The following is a 15,918-nucleotide window of genomic DNA, read 5'->3' on the forward strand; positions in this document are numbered from 1 at the left end:
ACACTATTTTAAGTATCCATTTCACCTGTGAAATTCCATAAGCATGACAGGAAATTCAAGGTACTCATGGAACATGTAAAATTTATATAATTCACTATGTATACTAGTATTTCCACACACATTTCAAAGTGACTCATATAGTAGTGAACTTAGACATAAATCAATAATAACCTAGTCACATGTACTTCAGAGTTTATACCTTAAAGGAGAGACATTTGGTATCACTAGTCTTGGTTCTCATTTAGAAGACATGGTAATACTTCAGAGGCCAAGACTGGGGAGAGGGCAAGGGGTGACATTAGGGCAAGGTCCTGTCGTGGATTGCCTTCCAGATAAATCCTACTCACTTAAGCAATGCTTGGGGCTACACCATGGCATCATATTCCCACCTCTGTCCATGGCAGGGTTTCCGGGAGAGATAAAGCTCTGTCAGGAGGGAGTCACAGAAGGCCACACAGGAAAACTGGGGTATACTTGAGGGCAGGGCACTCACCTGGAATGGCCACTGTCTGCCTCCTGCCTCTCCCTCTCTTTCTCTATTATGACTTTCCTATAGGATCTAACCATTCAATACCTATGCTAGGGCTGAGAATCCACAGCCTATGGGTACCTACATTTAATTGTAGCATTCTTCACTAGTCCATCTCTCCACTCTTTTTTAAAATTACTCTTCTCTAACTGAAAGTCACTGGATATACAAATTACATTTATTTTTAAATTTATTTACTTTCATGTATATAACTACACTGTCACTCTCTTCAGACACACCAGAAGAGAACACTGGATCCCATTACAGATGGTTGTGAGCCACTATGTGATTGCCAGGAATTGAACTCAGGACCTCTGGAAGAGCACTCAGTGCTCGTAACCGCCAAGCCATCTCTCCAGCCCCAGTCCATATCTCTTTTTCAATGAAACTGTTTCTCCCTTTTCTGGAAAGAAGGATCTGGGAGAAAAGAGAGGGTGCAGCCTCATGGCCGGTATTCTTAAAACATGAAAAGTGTTGTCTGAGATACCTACCCACGATCCTGGCCCTTGCATTCCTGACTCCTAGGTATTAGGAAAAGAAGGGTTTTACCCAAAGATCACCACCCACCCACAAGCAGCTCAGGATTTTGCTTCACTCAGATCTTTTGACTGGGATGGGCCTCAGTGGGGCAGAATATCCATTTGTATTGTAAGCCTGAGGCTACTTGTCCAAGAACCTAGAGGTTTGCCTCTTAGTGGTCCCACACTGTGCAACAAAACAAGCAGCTCTGCTTTCACCAGGAGGGTGCCCTAAGACAGACAAATGCCTCCACGGTTACAGCCAAACTGATACCCAAGAACCAAAATAGCAGTCAGATGACCACCAGGGCCAGTTTACCACTTTCTGTCCTGAGCCCAGAAGCAGCAGCAGCTAAAAATAGCCACAAACTCCACAGGCTTTGGGAGGAACCGCACGGACAGCACCATTCTGACACGATGAGGTCGCTTCGTTTCATTTCGGCTAAAGCTTTAGCGTCCCACCCCCAGCTGGTCCAGGAGAACCTGGATAGCATAGCCTACAACCTCTACCCACTTCTGTTCAAGACCAGTTACCTGCTAGAACAGGCGGACATAACCCGTGCTCTGCTGAGTCACTGGCCGCTAGAGGAGTTCCGGCTGGCTGTGCTACTAGGGCCAAACATTGACCACCCGGAAGACCTGCGTGATCGTGCCTGCAAGGCCTGCCTGGAGGCCTGTATGCAGGGCATAGCTGACCATGTGCTGAGAAGTGGGAGCAACCGCCTTCGGGTAGCGGATTTCACCGGCATCCAGGATGTACAGGTGCAGCAATGTCCTTGTGGGAGGGCACTAGGAAGGTGGGGCCGTACCAAGGTGCTGGCCAGGATCTGCTGCCAGCTCCAAGGACAGCCCTGCACAGCTGGGCACCCCATTGAAGTCTTTGCTGACCTCTTTGTCACAGAAGGCAACTTTGACATGGTGGTGCAGGCCCTGAAGCCGTCAGGCCCAGCACCTCTGCAGGTCTGTTGCCCTTCACTCCGGGCAGACAGCCTGAGCCCTGGGCAGCTCCTACAAGTGCTTGGCCTGGCTGGGCCAGGCAAGCTTAGAAAATTGGAGGTAGTACACAATGTACGGTTGCATGCTGGCCATGTGCAGCAGCTGCTGGCCCAGGTGGGCTTCCCTCAGCTGACCTCACTCACCTTGCCCACCAAGGCGTTCGATGCTCCTCCAACCTGTGCTCCAGATCCAGAGGGTGAGGATCTCCTCCTTACCTCTATTGCCTGGGAGCTCAGCCAGATGAACCAGCTCACTGAGCTAAGTGTAGCTTTCTCTACACTGACTGGGAAGATCCAAACATTGCTTAGGTAAGTCTCAGATAGTTGGGTACAGGGTCTGGTACAGCACGCTGGAGTCACTGAGGAATAGGGATAGGATCTGTTTACACAATGTTCTCTGGGCATGTGTTGGCCAGACCAGCAAGAATTAAAAGCCATCAGGAGAGAGTCAGAACACTGAACCAAATTGGAAGATGCTTTTCAATTAACAAAACCCAGACATAGGGCTTGCCCATAATCCCAGTGCTCAGAAGGCATAGCCAGTAGCATTTTAAGTTTGAGATCAGCTACAAAGAGAGGCCCTATTTCAACAAACAGAACAAGGGCTGAGAGTATAAGCTAGTTGTGTACTAAAACAATAGCAGGACCCTAGTTTTAGTTCTCAGAGAGGGAGAGAGGAGGAAGAAGCCATAAGAGAAAGAGGAAGGAGGGAGCTAGCTAGAAAGTACAGAAGTCACCAGACCTTCTACTGACTAGTATTGTAGAATGAGTTACCCAATATTTAGTGTCTTAAATCAACGTTTTCTCAGGATAGGAATGGGAGGGTAGCTCAGCATAGTGAGAACGTTGTCAGTTGTCAGCTGGATTGTGGTCTTACCTGAAAACCTGGTACTGCTCTCTCCTCCTCAGCAGCTGTACTATGAAGAAGGGCAGGAGGGTAGCTGCCGGGTAGCTCTGCGGTCAGGGTGATTTCATGTGGAGAGTACTATTCCAGTAGTAGGTTATCACTCATGGGCAAGCAGTGGAGAGGCAGCAAGAACAGGATAGTAGGGACAGAACAAGACCCCCACCACATACTGCCTTGTTTAACACGGGCAGTGAAGGGGATGTTCCCAGAAACATCCAGGGTGCCAGAAAATGTGTATCTTCTCATAAACCCTGGGTCCGGGGAAGTTAATGCAGACACACCTCCCCCCAGGTAACACAAGATGCCTAGTTGGGGATTATGGAGGCCATGTTCAGGCTGCTGGACATCTCAGCCCTGGGAACTGAATTGGCTCTATTGTCATCAGAGTGGCAGCACTCTCTCTCAAACTAATTCTATCTTTTGCTGTTCCCACAGCCAATATTCTGACGGTCCTGAGAACATGTGCATAATTTCCCTACCCAACTTGAAAGGTGGTGTTGGTCCATTTTCGGTTCAATTATTGACTGCTAAGCAGGCCCAGCAGCCATAGATTTCTAGGAGGAATGTGACTTCCATGTTTCACAAACTATTTTGATTTTTTTTTTTAGACATTGCTTTAAAATATCATTCTTTTTTTATAAATCTTTTTTTAAGGATTTATTTATTATATATGAGTACACTTTAGCTGTCTTCAGACACACCAGAAGAGGGCATCGGATCTCATTACAGATGGTTGTGAGCCACCATGTGGTTGCTGGAATTTGAACTCAGGTCCCCCGGAAGAGCAGTCAATGCTCTTAACCGCTGAGCCATCTCTCCAGCCCTAAAATATCATTCTTAATTTATATGCCAATGTGAAATGAAATGTCAGCTGGAGTTCCTGGCAGGTTGCAGTCAGTGATCTCTAAGATAGAAAAATGGTTAGATTGTTCACCTTCACCAAAACTTTAGCTCAACTGAGACCCTCATGACGTTTGTGATGTTTTTGCCTACCTCACAGCCCCCTGAAGACCCCACTAAGAGTGCTGGACCTAGCCAACTGTGCCCTTAATCATGAAGACATATCCTTCTTAGCAAACTGTAACCACACTGCCCACTTGGAGGTGCTGGACCTTAGTGGACACAACCTGGTACACTTGTACCCTTCTACCTTCTTCAGGCTGCTGAGCCAGGCTGCCCAAACGCTGAAAGTTCTCACCTTAGAGGAGTGCAACATCACGGACAGCCATGTTAACATGATGATTCTGGGCCTCAGCCCTTGCAGCCAGCTCCAGCAGTTCAAGTTCCTTGGGAACCCACTGTCAGGCAGTGCTCTCCGGCGCCTTTTTGCTGCACTCTGCGAACTCCCTAGGCTGCGCCACATTGAGTTCCCAGTGCCAAAGGACTGCTACCCTGAGGGTGCTATCTACCCCCAGGATGAGCTGTCAGTGTCCAAATTCGACCAACAAAAATATGACATGATTGCAGAGGATCTGCAAGCAGTACTGCTTCGAGCTAACCGGGAGGATATTCAGGCCTCCACCCCACTTTTTGGAAGTTTTGATCCAGACATTCATGAAACCAGCAATGAACTTGGTACTTTCTTGCTGCAAGCTTTCAAAACTGCTTTGGAAAACTTTTCCAGAGCGCTAGAACAAATGGAGTAGGTCCTGGAATCATGGTACACGAGGCTATGCATTTCTAGTACCGAGGTCAGTCCTGGACGAGAAGATCAGGCTCAACCATTTGTCACCAGCAGCAACACTGCCACAAGATTTCCTTAGAGAAAACTGCAGGCATGCTCATTACATGCTGTAAGAGGAAGCCCAGCTATATGAATGAGACCTGAGGTGCTCCTGTGTGTTAGTAGCACAAGATCCTCAAAGAGAGGGGAAGCCACCTCAAGCTAAGATAAGGTGGAGGAGAATGTGAGCACCAGGCAGGGTGTAGTGGGAGCAGGGTCAACCACCCAGCTCTCATGCTATGAGAGGGAGAAATGAGAAAGTTTAGCTATGCTCTATGTGCTGTACATTTTATCAAATGACATCTGCCTACACATTTGGCTTCGTTTCCAACCGAAACAGACTTGCACCATTTTTTTGGCTACTGAGGACACTAGTCACTGCAATATGCCCAATGCTTCTTGGCATATTCTGGTCCCGTCTTCTGCTCAGAGTTCAAACCCTAAGACAGGCATTTCCAACCTGCACAGTATATGCAGCCACATGTGACAGAGGACAGCTATGAATGTGGCCCATTGCAAAGCTGTAAACTTACTGAAGACATTGAGATAAGCTTTTGAAATCTGTTGTGACTCAATTATACAGTTTTGAAGCATGAACTCTGTAGACGATAACAGATCTATAAAGCACCCAAATCAGTGCTTCTCAGAATAGCTGAGGCCTGGCCCTTTGCAACTCCTTTGAGAAATAAAGTACTGCACAAAAAGACTTGGTGAGACTTCATTTCCAGTATTTGCTTTACCAAAGTACTACTTTAATTAAATGCTAATAAAATAGGAGTGTGGCTTAACTTACGCACAGTTTAATAATCTAAATTTTAAAACTTAGAGTATGAAAATAGTTCTTTCGTAACAGAAGTAAAAACCTTAGCTCCATAACCACCCGTGTGCCAACCTAGGCACTTGACTCCATTCGTAGTTCTGCATGTGACCCACCTGCTCAGGTACCTCCCCATTTCAGGACCTCCGTGACACCTCCTCCCACAGGAAAACCATCCCACACCTTCCCATGCTATCTCTGCCCTCATGGTCTGTCCCCATACCAGGTGCTCCCACTTGACCCTGAACATCAATAAAAATATGCCACTGACATTTTCAATTTAAAAGGACAGAAAGCAGACTTAGAATGGAAGGTGGCCATGCCAGAGACACAAACAGTTGATGTGATTCCCACGGAAAATGTGTCATTTTAAAAGATACACCTCAGAGAACGCTATGAAGTGGTCTGTGTAAGATCATATGGGCAGATCAGTGGAGTAACAGAAACTAGAGCCTATGCTGCTTCCTCCAGGATCTAATGAATTAGGAAACACAATCTAAAAAACTGTCTCTTAGATATACTAAAAAACCAACTTCTCAAAATACTGGTAATGCAGCAGAAAGGTATGGTAAACACCCACTGACAAGAGCTTTATCTGAAGCTGGGGTCACCTGGCTCACAGAATCTGCTGTCAACTCCGTCACGATGGTTCTAAGAACTTAATGTGGAATATGAAGCACAAGCCAGGCTCCTGTCAGCATGCACTTCCTGGCTTGTCTGGGTTTGGTGTATGTATATGGGATGGATCCCCAGGTGGGGCAGTCACTGGACGGCCTTTCCTTCAGTCTCTGCTCCAAACTTTGTTTCCGTATCTCCTCCAATAAATATTTTTTGTTCCCCCTTCTAAGGACTGAGGCATCTGCACTTTGGTCGTCCTTCTTCTTGAGCTTCATGTAGTTTGTGGATTGTATCAGGTAATCAGAGCTTTGTGGTTATACCCACTTATCAATGAGTGCATACCATGTGTGGGTTTTTTGTGATTGGGTTACCTCACTCAGGATGATATTTTCTAGTTCCATCCATTTGCCTATGAATTTCATGAAGTCATTGGTTTTGATCGCTGAGTAGTACTCCATTGTGTAAATGTACATTTTCTGTATCCATTCCTCTGTTGAGGGACATCTGGGTTCTTTCCAGCTTCTAGCTATTATAAATAAAGCTGCTATGAACATAGTGGAGCATGTGTCCTTGTTATATGTTGGAGCATCTTTTGGGTATATGCCCAGGAGAGGCAGAATTGGGTCCTCAGGTAGTACTATATCCAATTTCTGAGGAACCTCCAGACTGATTTCCAGAGTAGTTGTACCAGTCTGCAATCCCACCAACAATGGAGTGTTCCTCTTTCTCCACATCCTCACCAGTATCTGCTGTCACTTGAGTTTTTTATCTTAGCCATTCTGACTGGAATAAGGTGGAATGGCAGGGTTGTTTTGATTGGCATTTCCCTGATGACTAAGGATGTTGAGCATTTCTTTAGGTGCTTCTCAGTCATTCGATATTCCTCAGTTGAGAATTCTTTGTTCAGCTCTGTAGCCCATTTTCTTAATAGGGTTATTTGGCTCTCTGGAGTCTAACTTCTTGAGTTATTTGTATATTTTGGATATAAGCCCTCTATCAGATGTAGCTGTCTCCTAAGAGGCTCTACCAGAACACGACAAATAGAGAGGCGAATGCTCGCAGCCAACCACTGAAGTAGAACAGCGTCCCCAGTGGAGGAATTAGAGAAAGGACTGAAGGAGCTGAAAGGGCTTGCAACCCCATAAGAGCAACAATACCAACCACCAGAACCCCCAGGGACTAAACCACCATCCAAAGACTACACATGGACAGACCCCTGGCTCCAGCTGCATATGTAGCAGAGGATGGCCTTGTTGGGCATCAATGGGAGAATTCCTTCATCCTGCCTGCCAAGGCTCAATGCCCCCATGTAGGGGAATGTCAGGGTGGGTAGGTGGTAAGGGGTGAGTGGGGGAAATATGCTCAGGGAGAGGGAATAAGCAGGGAGAAGTGGGATGGGATAGGGGGTTTATGAACAGGAAACCAGGAAATGGGATAACACTTGAAATGTAAATTAAAAAAATCCAATAAAAAGAAAACAAGCAAGCAAGCAAACAAACAAAGACGCATGAGTTAAGTGCTTCTCAACCACTGTATAAAGGAACTGTTTTCTGGGTAAGCATTTTCAAGTTTGCTATCTCTCTATACCGGACTGCCAGACTAGGTACCCTGCTGTGAGCAGATTCCTGGGAGGGGCTTGACCTTTTCTTTTTTTTTTTTCTTTTCTATTTTTCGGGGCTGGGGACCGAACCCAGGCCCTTACCCGTGATAGGCAAGCGCTCTACCACTGAGCTAAATCCCCAACCCCGGGCTTGACCTTTTCAAAGAAAGATATGTCCCCGGAAGACTGTTGCCTCTTTGTCTAAGGAGGATATCTTGCAGTTTAGAGATTCACCTTATGTCCTTGGGCACTTCCCAGTACTCCCCCGCCCTAAGCTTCAGTTCCTGCTTCAAGCGCTTTAAATGCTGTACATTCCCCTCAAAAAACAGACCTTGACAAGGACACTGCTTGGTCTCACTCCTCTTTCTCGCCCTTTCTCCCGCAGGTATGGGTCCCCCTTGACCCCCACAAATAACTGGGTCCCCGCTGACGGGGGCAGGGTGAGTGGGGGGAACACCCTCATAGAAGCAGGGGGAGGTGGGATGGGATGGGGGGTTTATGGACAGGAAACCAGGAAAGGGGATAACACTTGAAATGTAAATTTAAAAAATCCAATAAAAAGAAAACAAACAAGCAAACAAACAAACAAACAAAGACGCATGAGTTAAGTGCTTCTCAACCACTCTATAAAGGAACTGTTTTCTGGGTAAGCATTTTCAAGTTTGCTATCTCTCCATACAGTAAGATATGCGCAGGGTGAAATATAGGATCTAAACACAAGCTGACCACTTTATTCACTTCCTTCATGGCCACTGACAAATAACGCACACACACAGGGTCCCACACCTGTGAGTCAGACACCCAGCTCACATCCATTCCAACAAAATTCTACCTATGACTTAGACAAATTGCTTTCTCCATATCGAGGCTCCAGATCCCACCCTCTGTAAAATAAGGCTCTGTGGAAAAGCTCACTTAACAGACTTCGGAGTGCATCCTCACACACGGCTAGTTCACAGGAGTCTAGATGCTGGGAGTTTCCAGGACTAGTAACTAGCAAGAGTGGCTCACCACACGTAGACTGCTTACAGACTACAAGTGATCTCTAGCACTTGCCTTCCTGTAGGAATGGAACTGTATGAAGGGTCACATGAATAGCCCTCCCTCTACTAAAATCCTGATAGTCCCCAGTGAGCTCTCCTGGGAACTTGTCATGTTTCTAGTAATACTCCTAAACTGAACAGTGCTTCCTGTGATTCTACAGTGTAACCCTGGGTGGCTCCATCAGGCTCCCTCTAGACTCTTCTGCATGCCTATTCTCTGCTGATTTTATCTTTCTTGCTATCATAAATCCTAGTCCTGAGGGCAACTATAGGTGGAGTCTTAGAAACCATGGCAAGTCATAGAATCTGGGTCTCTTGAAAAGTTACCATTTACAAGATAATAGTACTTAGCCCATAAAACCAGAGTAAGGATTATATGAGTTATGTACAAAGGGTCAACTCATATAAGCTGTATGTAAATGCATTATAAGTACTTATCAATACATGCAAAATTATCAACCCAATAGTGTAATCCACCCTTGTAATCACAGCACTTGGGAGCCTGAGGCAGGAAGACTACACATATGAGGCCCACCTGGGCTATGCAGTAAGACTGTCTCAAAAGAATAGTAAAGAGTCACACAAAAAGCAACACTATTACTCTTAAATGACAAATAATATTGACTGCATATCATTGCTAATAAATAACATGCTTATTGACCAGCTCAATTCTAAATATTCACTGGGGCACTGTCTGGGCATAAGAAATATTTGGTGGTGTTTTTTGTTTTGTTTTGTTTTGTTTTGGTATGTGTGTATGTGGGTGTTCCAAAAAGATAAATCTTGGTAATATAACTACTATATTATGGAATCAGAAAAGGGAGAACAATTATTAGAGAGATAAAACTGCAGAACATTTCTTAGAGTAATATTGTATTTTTCTTTCCCCTAGAACTAAAATGCATAGTTGTGCTTGTTTTGCTAACTATTAGCAGCTCAAAATGTTTAAAAAAAAAGTATCTCTAATAGCTGCATAGCATTATAAAAAAACATTATCTGCTAAGGCCCTACTGCACTGCTCAAAAGGTGGAAAGACTTGAGTTCTCACAAAGGGTAGCTGTTCTGGGCCACTTTTGGTAGCAAAGGAACAGAGTAAATATCAGAGACCCCAGAATGCAGACTGCCATGGTGAATGACCCATTCTGGCCTTGAGTTTCATTTCATTCTGATTTTCCTAATATGACCTTCTCTATTTTTTTAAATTTTTTAAGTTCAACAAGTAGTTCCCAATATTTAAGATACATCCACATGAGCTTCCCATTTTGGCGTTTGTTGGTGTTCCAGACATCTCCACAATGCTTATCATGCTTAAATATGTCAGATAAGCCAGTTGCCATTTCTAGGTCGGCAGCCACTGGATCAGCAGATGTGCGCACCAGTAAGCTCTTCTCTAGCTGTTGCCGTGCACTACGGGGAAGAATCAGGCTACAGTAGATATTTTGGCGTTCCTCGAGAGCTTCTCCCACCTCCTTCAGCACAAGCTGGGCTCTCCTCTGCCACTCATCCTCTTCTTCCAGGCAGCTCAAATAGGCACGTCTCAGAGGCTGACGCTGGCTTTTTTCTTGTATGATCTGAGCCCGTTCCTGTTCAAGAAGCTTCTTTTCTTCTGCCAACTTACGCCCCTGAGAGATAAGGGCTTCTCGAAAGCTGGTTGTTCTGTTTTGCTCTTTTTCCAGTTCCAAAGAGAGCTGAGCAACAGCGCGCCGGTGTTCCGAGATCACAGCGTGGTATTTAGCGTCAAGATCCTGCTGGAAAGCAGCTGTTTGCTGATGATATGCTCTTCTTGCTTTTTCTATTTCTTTTTGGGATTCCCTAGACCAAATCCAACCTGACATAAATAAAAAAGATGACGAAGACATGTGAAGAGACATAACCAAAACCCTATGATTACTTAAAGAAAATACATAACACAGTAATGATAGTATTTCAGTAAAAGCCTAAGAGTTCAAAGGGACTAAGACATTAAATCAATGTAGATTACAAAATAGGCAAAGTCCTAAATCAGACCAGTGCTGGGCACTTAAGGCAGCACATATGACATCTCTGTTCTAGTGTCTAACATTTGTGGCTGGAAAAATTTATCACTGTTTTCCTTACTTTCAGTTATATGCTCTCCCTCACTATTCCATGACATTGCCAATATTTAAAAAAAAATTATGGATGGGTTTCAAATATTGGAAGCCCAGTTATCATCTCTTTATAGCTTAAGTCTGGTGGGTTTGCTGTTAGGTGAAGAAGTTCAACCTTAGGTTGGACTTGGTAGCAAGTCCTTGTAAACCCAGTACTTGGGAGGCTGAGCGAGAGGAGGATTCCAAGCCCAAAACCAGCCTGAACATGCAAACTGTGCAGGTGTCAAAGCAAAAACAGAAAAAAAAAAAAAAAAAAAGAAAGAAAGAAAAAAGAAAGAAAGAAAGAAAGAAAGAAAGAAAGAAAGAAGGAAAAGTTGTACCAAGCCCAGAAAGATCAGATTTTAGTGTTATCTGAGGAAGACTTTAAGACAGCCACATAACTTCAAATCTCTAGTTACATAACATTCTGAACCAATAGGTTCCTAGATAAGTGGTTATTAGGTTTCAGAGGAAAGTGTGGCTATGAAGTAATAGTTGTCCTTTCAAAATGTGATGTTATCTTGACAAAAACAAGACCCTGAGACCCACGCTGAGTCTGCATGAAGCAACCACTAGCAAAACTGAGTAAACAATATTATCTCTCTGTGTCCCTTTTCACAATTGTATGTGGTCTACAATGACCTCAAAACTGTCTCTTTTGGGGGCTGGAGAGATGGCTCAGCCGTTAAGAGCACTGACTGCTCTTCCAGAGGTCCTGAGTTCAATGTTCAATTCCCAGCAACCACATGGTGGCTCACAACCATCTGTAATGAGGTCTGATGCCCTCTTCTGGCCTGTAGGCGTACATGCAGGCAGAAAGCTGTATGATGTATACATAATAAATAAATACTGTTTTTTTTTTTAAAACTGTCTCTTTTGACTGACCTGAGCTGTACTAAGTGATTAAGCTTGTTATACCAGACACTACACTTTTAGATATAAGATAGTTTCTTTACTACACAAGAGAAGAGAAAGTAGGAGAGGGAGAGGGATGAGAGAGGAAGGGGTACATGGACAGAGAGACAGGGAATAAGAAGGCACAGCAGAGACAAGGAGATATAAGCCTGCCAAAATACCACAGAGTTTTCAAAGTAAGCACAACCATACAAGTTTCTGAATTGTATTAAGAGTTATAAAACTTGGGGCTATGGATGTAGCTCAGTGATAAAGTTCTTGTCTAGCGTATACAAAGTCCCTGGCTTGATCATCAGAACCACAAAAGGAAGGAAAGAAGGAAGAGGGAAGGAGGGGAGGAAGGGAGGGAGGGAGGGAGGAAGGGAGGGAGGGAGGTAGGGATGGTGAAAGGAAGAAGCAGGGCTGGGGGATTGTTTGTGAAATTTAAATGATCAGAATACAAGTAGATTCTCATCCATCAATGGTTGTTAGTCAAGTAAGGTATTCATCTGCTGTTATTCAAGATCATAATGAAGGCTAGTTGATATTGCATGTTGCAATATACCTTCTCAAACCTATGGTAACTTACTTGTAGAAAACCCTTATGAGAATATAAGGGTAAAAATGTACCCCTGGTTTAGGCTGTCCTAGCCCACACCTATAATGTTGAGGACTGAGAAGCTGAGGCATAAAGATTGCGAATTTGAGGCCAGTATAGTGAGACCCTGATTTCAAGTAACAAAAACCCAACAGTTATCCCTTAATACATTGTGAAACCAGGATAATCAATACAGAGACATAAAACATTCTTCAACCCTTCTCAGTACAAAACTTAGCAACTTGAACAAACATAAAGGAAAAGCATCAATTTGGAGGTTATGAGTTGGTATTAAAGCTACACATAAATCTGAAAAATTCAAGGCAAATGAAAGGGCCTCTCCTAGTCTCAAAGCTAACTCACTCACTCAAAGTGACTAATACCAGTGAGGAGGAGAATCCACTTATAATCGTTACGTGATTTTAAGGCTTCCCAGCTACTCAAAGATCCACAGCAATAGATACCTTTTAATGCTTAGTGCGCTGAGAGAGGATGACTGGCAGGAGCCTTTAGATGGCATCCTCTAGTTTAGTCCTGGACTGGCTGCAGGAAATGCTTAGATTCCCTCACTCCCTCCATGGTAAACTTCTGAACTGAGAAATTCAGGCACATAGAAACTACCGTACAGAAATGATCACTACTCATATGGGACGGTATTTGCTTTTGATTTACTTAATCTTCAGTTCTTTTTCTTAGATGACAACCAGGACCACAAGACATGAATAAACATAAGCCAGTTCTACATCAGTGATGTGTTCCCATCACAGGTAAAGACAGGGACTACGGTTTTCTCCAATTTTCTTTCCTACACTACGCCCACAGATTTTACACACATACACACACACACACACACACACACACACACACACACACACAGAGAGAGAGAGAGAGAGAGAGAGAGAGAGAGAGAGAGAGAGAGAGAGAGAGAGAGAGAGAGATTGAGAGGGAGCGCCTATGACTGGTAAGAGTCTCAGTGGTGTTTAGTTAATTTAAATGTGAGGATTTCTAGCCTGTAGAGTAGTTCTTTTTTCATGGGCAAACTCACCCAAATACTGACTTTAAAGATACTAAGCATACATCCTAACTGGTTTTCTTTCAGGTCAGTTTCTCTGTAGGTCCCGAGGAAGGTAATTAAGGAAAAGAGGTCCCCTTAGAATAGTGAAGCAATGGAAGAAAGTTAAAGCCTATTAAACCTAACCCACACCAAATGCTTTTGCTTCATTTAATCCTCACAAGATATGCTACCTTCTAGGAACAGGTAAACAGGATCAAAAAGACTAACTCTGTCACAGAGTCATTGTATAGGATAAAACTGCACTGTATTGGTCAAGTCCTTAAGCTGATTTTCTGCTGTCCGGCCCACGTAACAACCCATTCCTGGCATAATTTTGGACCAGAAAACAAAATAGTCAAGAAAACCATAACTTACGAAACGCTGCCAATCCGAGCATTGGCACCAACAGAGCATAATTCCACTTGCTTCCGTCACCCCCATCAGCCCTGGGATTGGGCTGGATATTCCAATTTGGGGGGTCGTTTAAGTTATTCATGGAGCTAGACCTTGAAGAAAATGAAAAAGATACTAACTATATAAGAGAAAGAGTATAGCTATTATGATCATATCACTTATTTATTTATTTTTTTTAGTTAAGAAACTGTTTTTCACTTTATGTGTTGCCCGGCATCCATGGCATCAAGAAGTTGCAATGTAGTGTGGGAGGAATACACTGTGTCTCAGGTGAAGTACAAGGAGAATGTGGTGATTTCTCCCTTCAGGTTCAGATGTACGGTTGTTGTAAATGATTAATACCTCGTGTGTAACATAACCAAAAGAAGGCGTCTCGACATGCACAGTTGATTGGCTAGACATTCTAAAAGTACCTGAGAGATGCTTCTGTATGATTCGTAAGCATTTGAGTGCCTATACTGATTACTTATAATAGGTCACAGACCATCCCAAATCCTAAAAAATTATGGATTGGCAATGAGCTACACATATATTAGTTCTACATTAATATTGCTTAATGTCAGAGCAGACTCAGCTCTCTCTTGGATTTACATAAAACTGGAATCCCCTATTAGTACACTTCTCAGAGTCTGTCTCCATTGTTAAGTTAGTGATGCATGACTGTACATGTTTCATATTGGTTGTCTCTGTAAGACTTTAATACAGTTGTACATAGATAACAATAAAACAATAAAAGTGAATCTACAATAGGCATTTGCTTTATATGAGCTGTGGTTTGAAGAATGAGCAGTTTTCCACAGACAGAAATCCAAGAGAAGTTTCTTACATGTGGGTCATGATCAGAGGACTACAGAAATCCCTTGCTTCATATTAGGGTATAACTCACAAACAAGGCTGGAGACCAGTATTAATATGAATTTACTAGTTTACAAACTAGCCAGGCAAGGTGGTGCATGCCTTTCATCTCAGAAGTCAAGGTAGCAGAGGCAGGCTGATCTCTTTGAGTTTGAAGACAGCCTAGTCTACATAGTGAATTTGAGGGTAGTCAGAACTATATAGAGTCTCTGTCTTAAATAAATAGAAATAAAATAAAAAAGTACCCATATTAGATGGGTATTTTCATAATGTAAAGTTATAAAAACATCCAGCTTGCCTATATGTAAAAAATACAATAAACACAAAATAGTTAACCAAGATGCATGTCAGAAATATGTAATTCAACCCAAATTTTGAAAGTTTTAGTGTTTTTAACAAACCTTTTTTAACATGTAAAGATGAGCAATTATGAGCAATAAATATATAGCCAAAATACATGGCTCAAAACTTGATGGCTTATAGGAACCATAGAATTAAGTTTGGTAGATTTTATATATATATATATATATATATATATATATATATATATATATATATATATATATATATATTTTAAAACAGGTAACTTTGAAAAACCTCCTACTATGTACAGCCAGCCATCTCTCAGATATCTGATGGGGAGCCCCAGCTGACAGCAAAAGCCTTGAAGGCAGTCAAGGCTCCCATATAAATTACAATTATTGGTTTACTTTTTATGCCATTTAATTCCACCGAAAATTTCAGCTATATTCGCTAGAAAAAACTCTCTGAAAGTGATTAAATCTGAGTGCGTTTGCGATAGCTTTCAGGATGACAACAGGCCGGTCCCCGAGCTTTCCAGCAGCTGTTAACGAAGATGAAAGCGATGGATATACTTTCTAGTTCAGTATTCTGGATTCTGCGTAGCTCAGTGCAGCTGCTCCTTGTCCAGCCACCAAGGGATCATTCCTACCCACAACAGAAGTTCAGGGCGGTAGCCCGCCCATTTCTTGAGATTCTAGCGCCCAACAAAATGGGTTCTTATGGAGCTTGCGTTCGCTTCCACTAGGACCCTACTTTCATCTGTCCGGATCCTCGGGCCCGGAGTGTCTTGGCAAACAAGAAAAACCACCCAAGAAGCACTTTAAGGACATTGGTACCTCACTTACCCCTGGAGCAAAACCCATCAGCTAAGCTGACAGCCTATCTCACAGGTAATGCCACCGCCGCGTTTGCAGAGCGCAGGCGCACCACCACTCAGGCGAG

General features: G+C 43.4%; 3 protein-coding genes across 5 annotated transcripts in view; 2 read left to right on the plus strand and 1 right to left on the minus strand.

The window, feature by feature from the left end:
- Zfp502 (zinc finger protein 502) overlaps window positions 1-9,870 on the plus strand; it is a gene marked incomplete at its 3' end in the record, with an annotated part of 43,424 nt that extends 33,554 nt beyond the window's left edge. For both annotated transcript variants that reach the window (NM_001432803.1, NM_001432805.1), the window contains 1 exon segment: window positions 9,842-9,870.
- On the plus strand, window positions 1,412-6,667 carry Lrrc14b (leucine rich repeat containing 14B). 2 transcript variants are annotated; one of them, XM_087584451.1, is made up of 3 exons: window positions 1,412-1,809; window positions 2,200-2,351; window positions 3,950-6,667. In XM_087584451.1, exons 1-3 carry the CDS (start codon window positions 1,465-1,467, stop codon window positions 4,593-4,595), a joined length of 1,143 nt encoding a protein of 380 aa, XP_087440577.1. In that variant the 5' UTR covers window positions 1,412-1,464; the 3' UTR covers window positions 4,596-6,667.
- On the minus strand, window positions 8,412-15,901 carry Ccdc127 (coiled-coil domain containing 127). Its single transcript, NM_198766.2, is given in 3 exon segments — window positions 8,412-10,578; window positions 13,780-13,910; window positions 15,822-15,901. Coding segments are annotated over 2 exon segments (789 nt in total). The 5' UTR covers window positions 13,901-13,910; window positions 15,822-15,901; the 3' UTR covers window positions 8,412-9,910.
- Window positions 15,902-15,918: the final 17 nt, after the last annotated feature.

This window comes from Rattus norvegicus, chromosome 1 (assembly GCF_021556685.1).
Source record: "Rattus norvegicus strain SHRSP/BbbUtx chromosome 1, alternate assembly SHRSP_T2T, whole genome shotgun sequence".
NCBI classification, from domain to species: Eukaryota; Metazoa; Chordata; class Mammalia; order Rodentia; family Muridae; genus Rattus; species Rattus norvegicus.

Excerpts from the sequence above, each read along its gene's own strand:
- Lrrc14b (XM_087584451.1), top strand. The coding sequence starts at position 1,465 with ATGAGGTCGCTTCGTTTCATTTCGGCTAAAGCTTTAGCGTCCCACCCC. Across the intron at positions 1,810-2,199 it reads CCGGCATCCAGGATGTACAG|GCGTTCGATGCTCCTCCAAC; the intron begins GTGCAGCAATGT and ends TTGCCCACCAAG. Across the intron at positions 2,352-3,949 it reads AAGATCCAAACATTGCTTAG|CCCCCTGAAGACCCCACTAA; the intron begins GTAAGTCTCAGA and ends CCTACCTCACAG.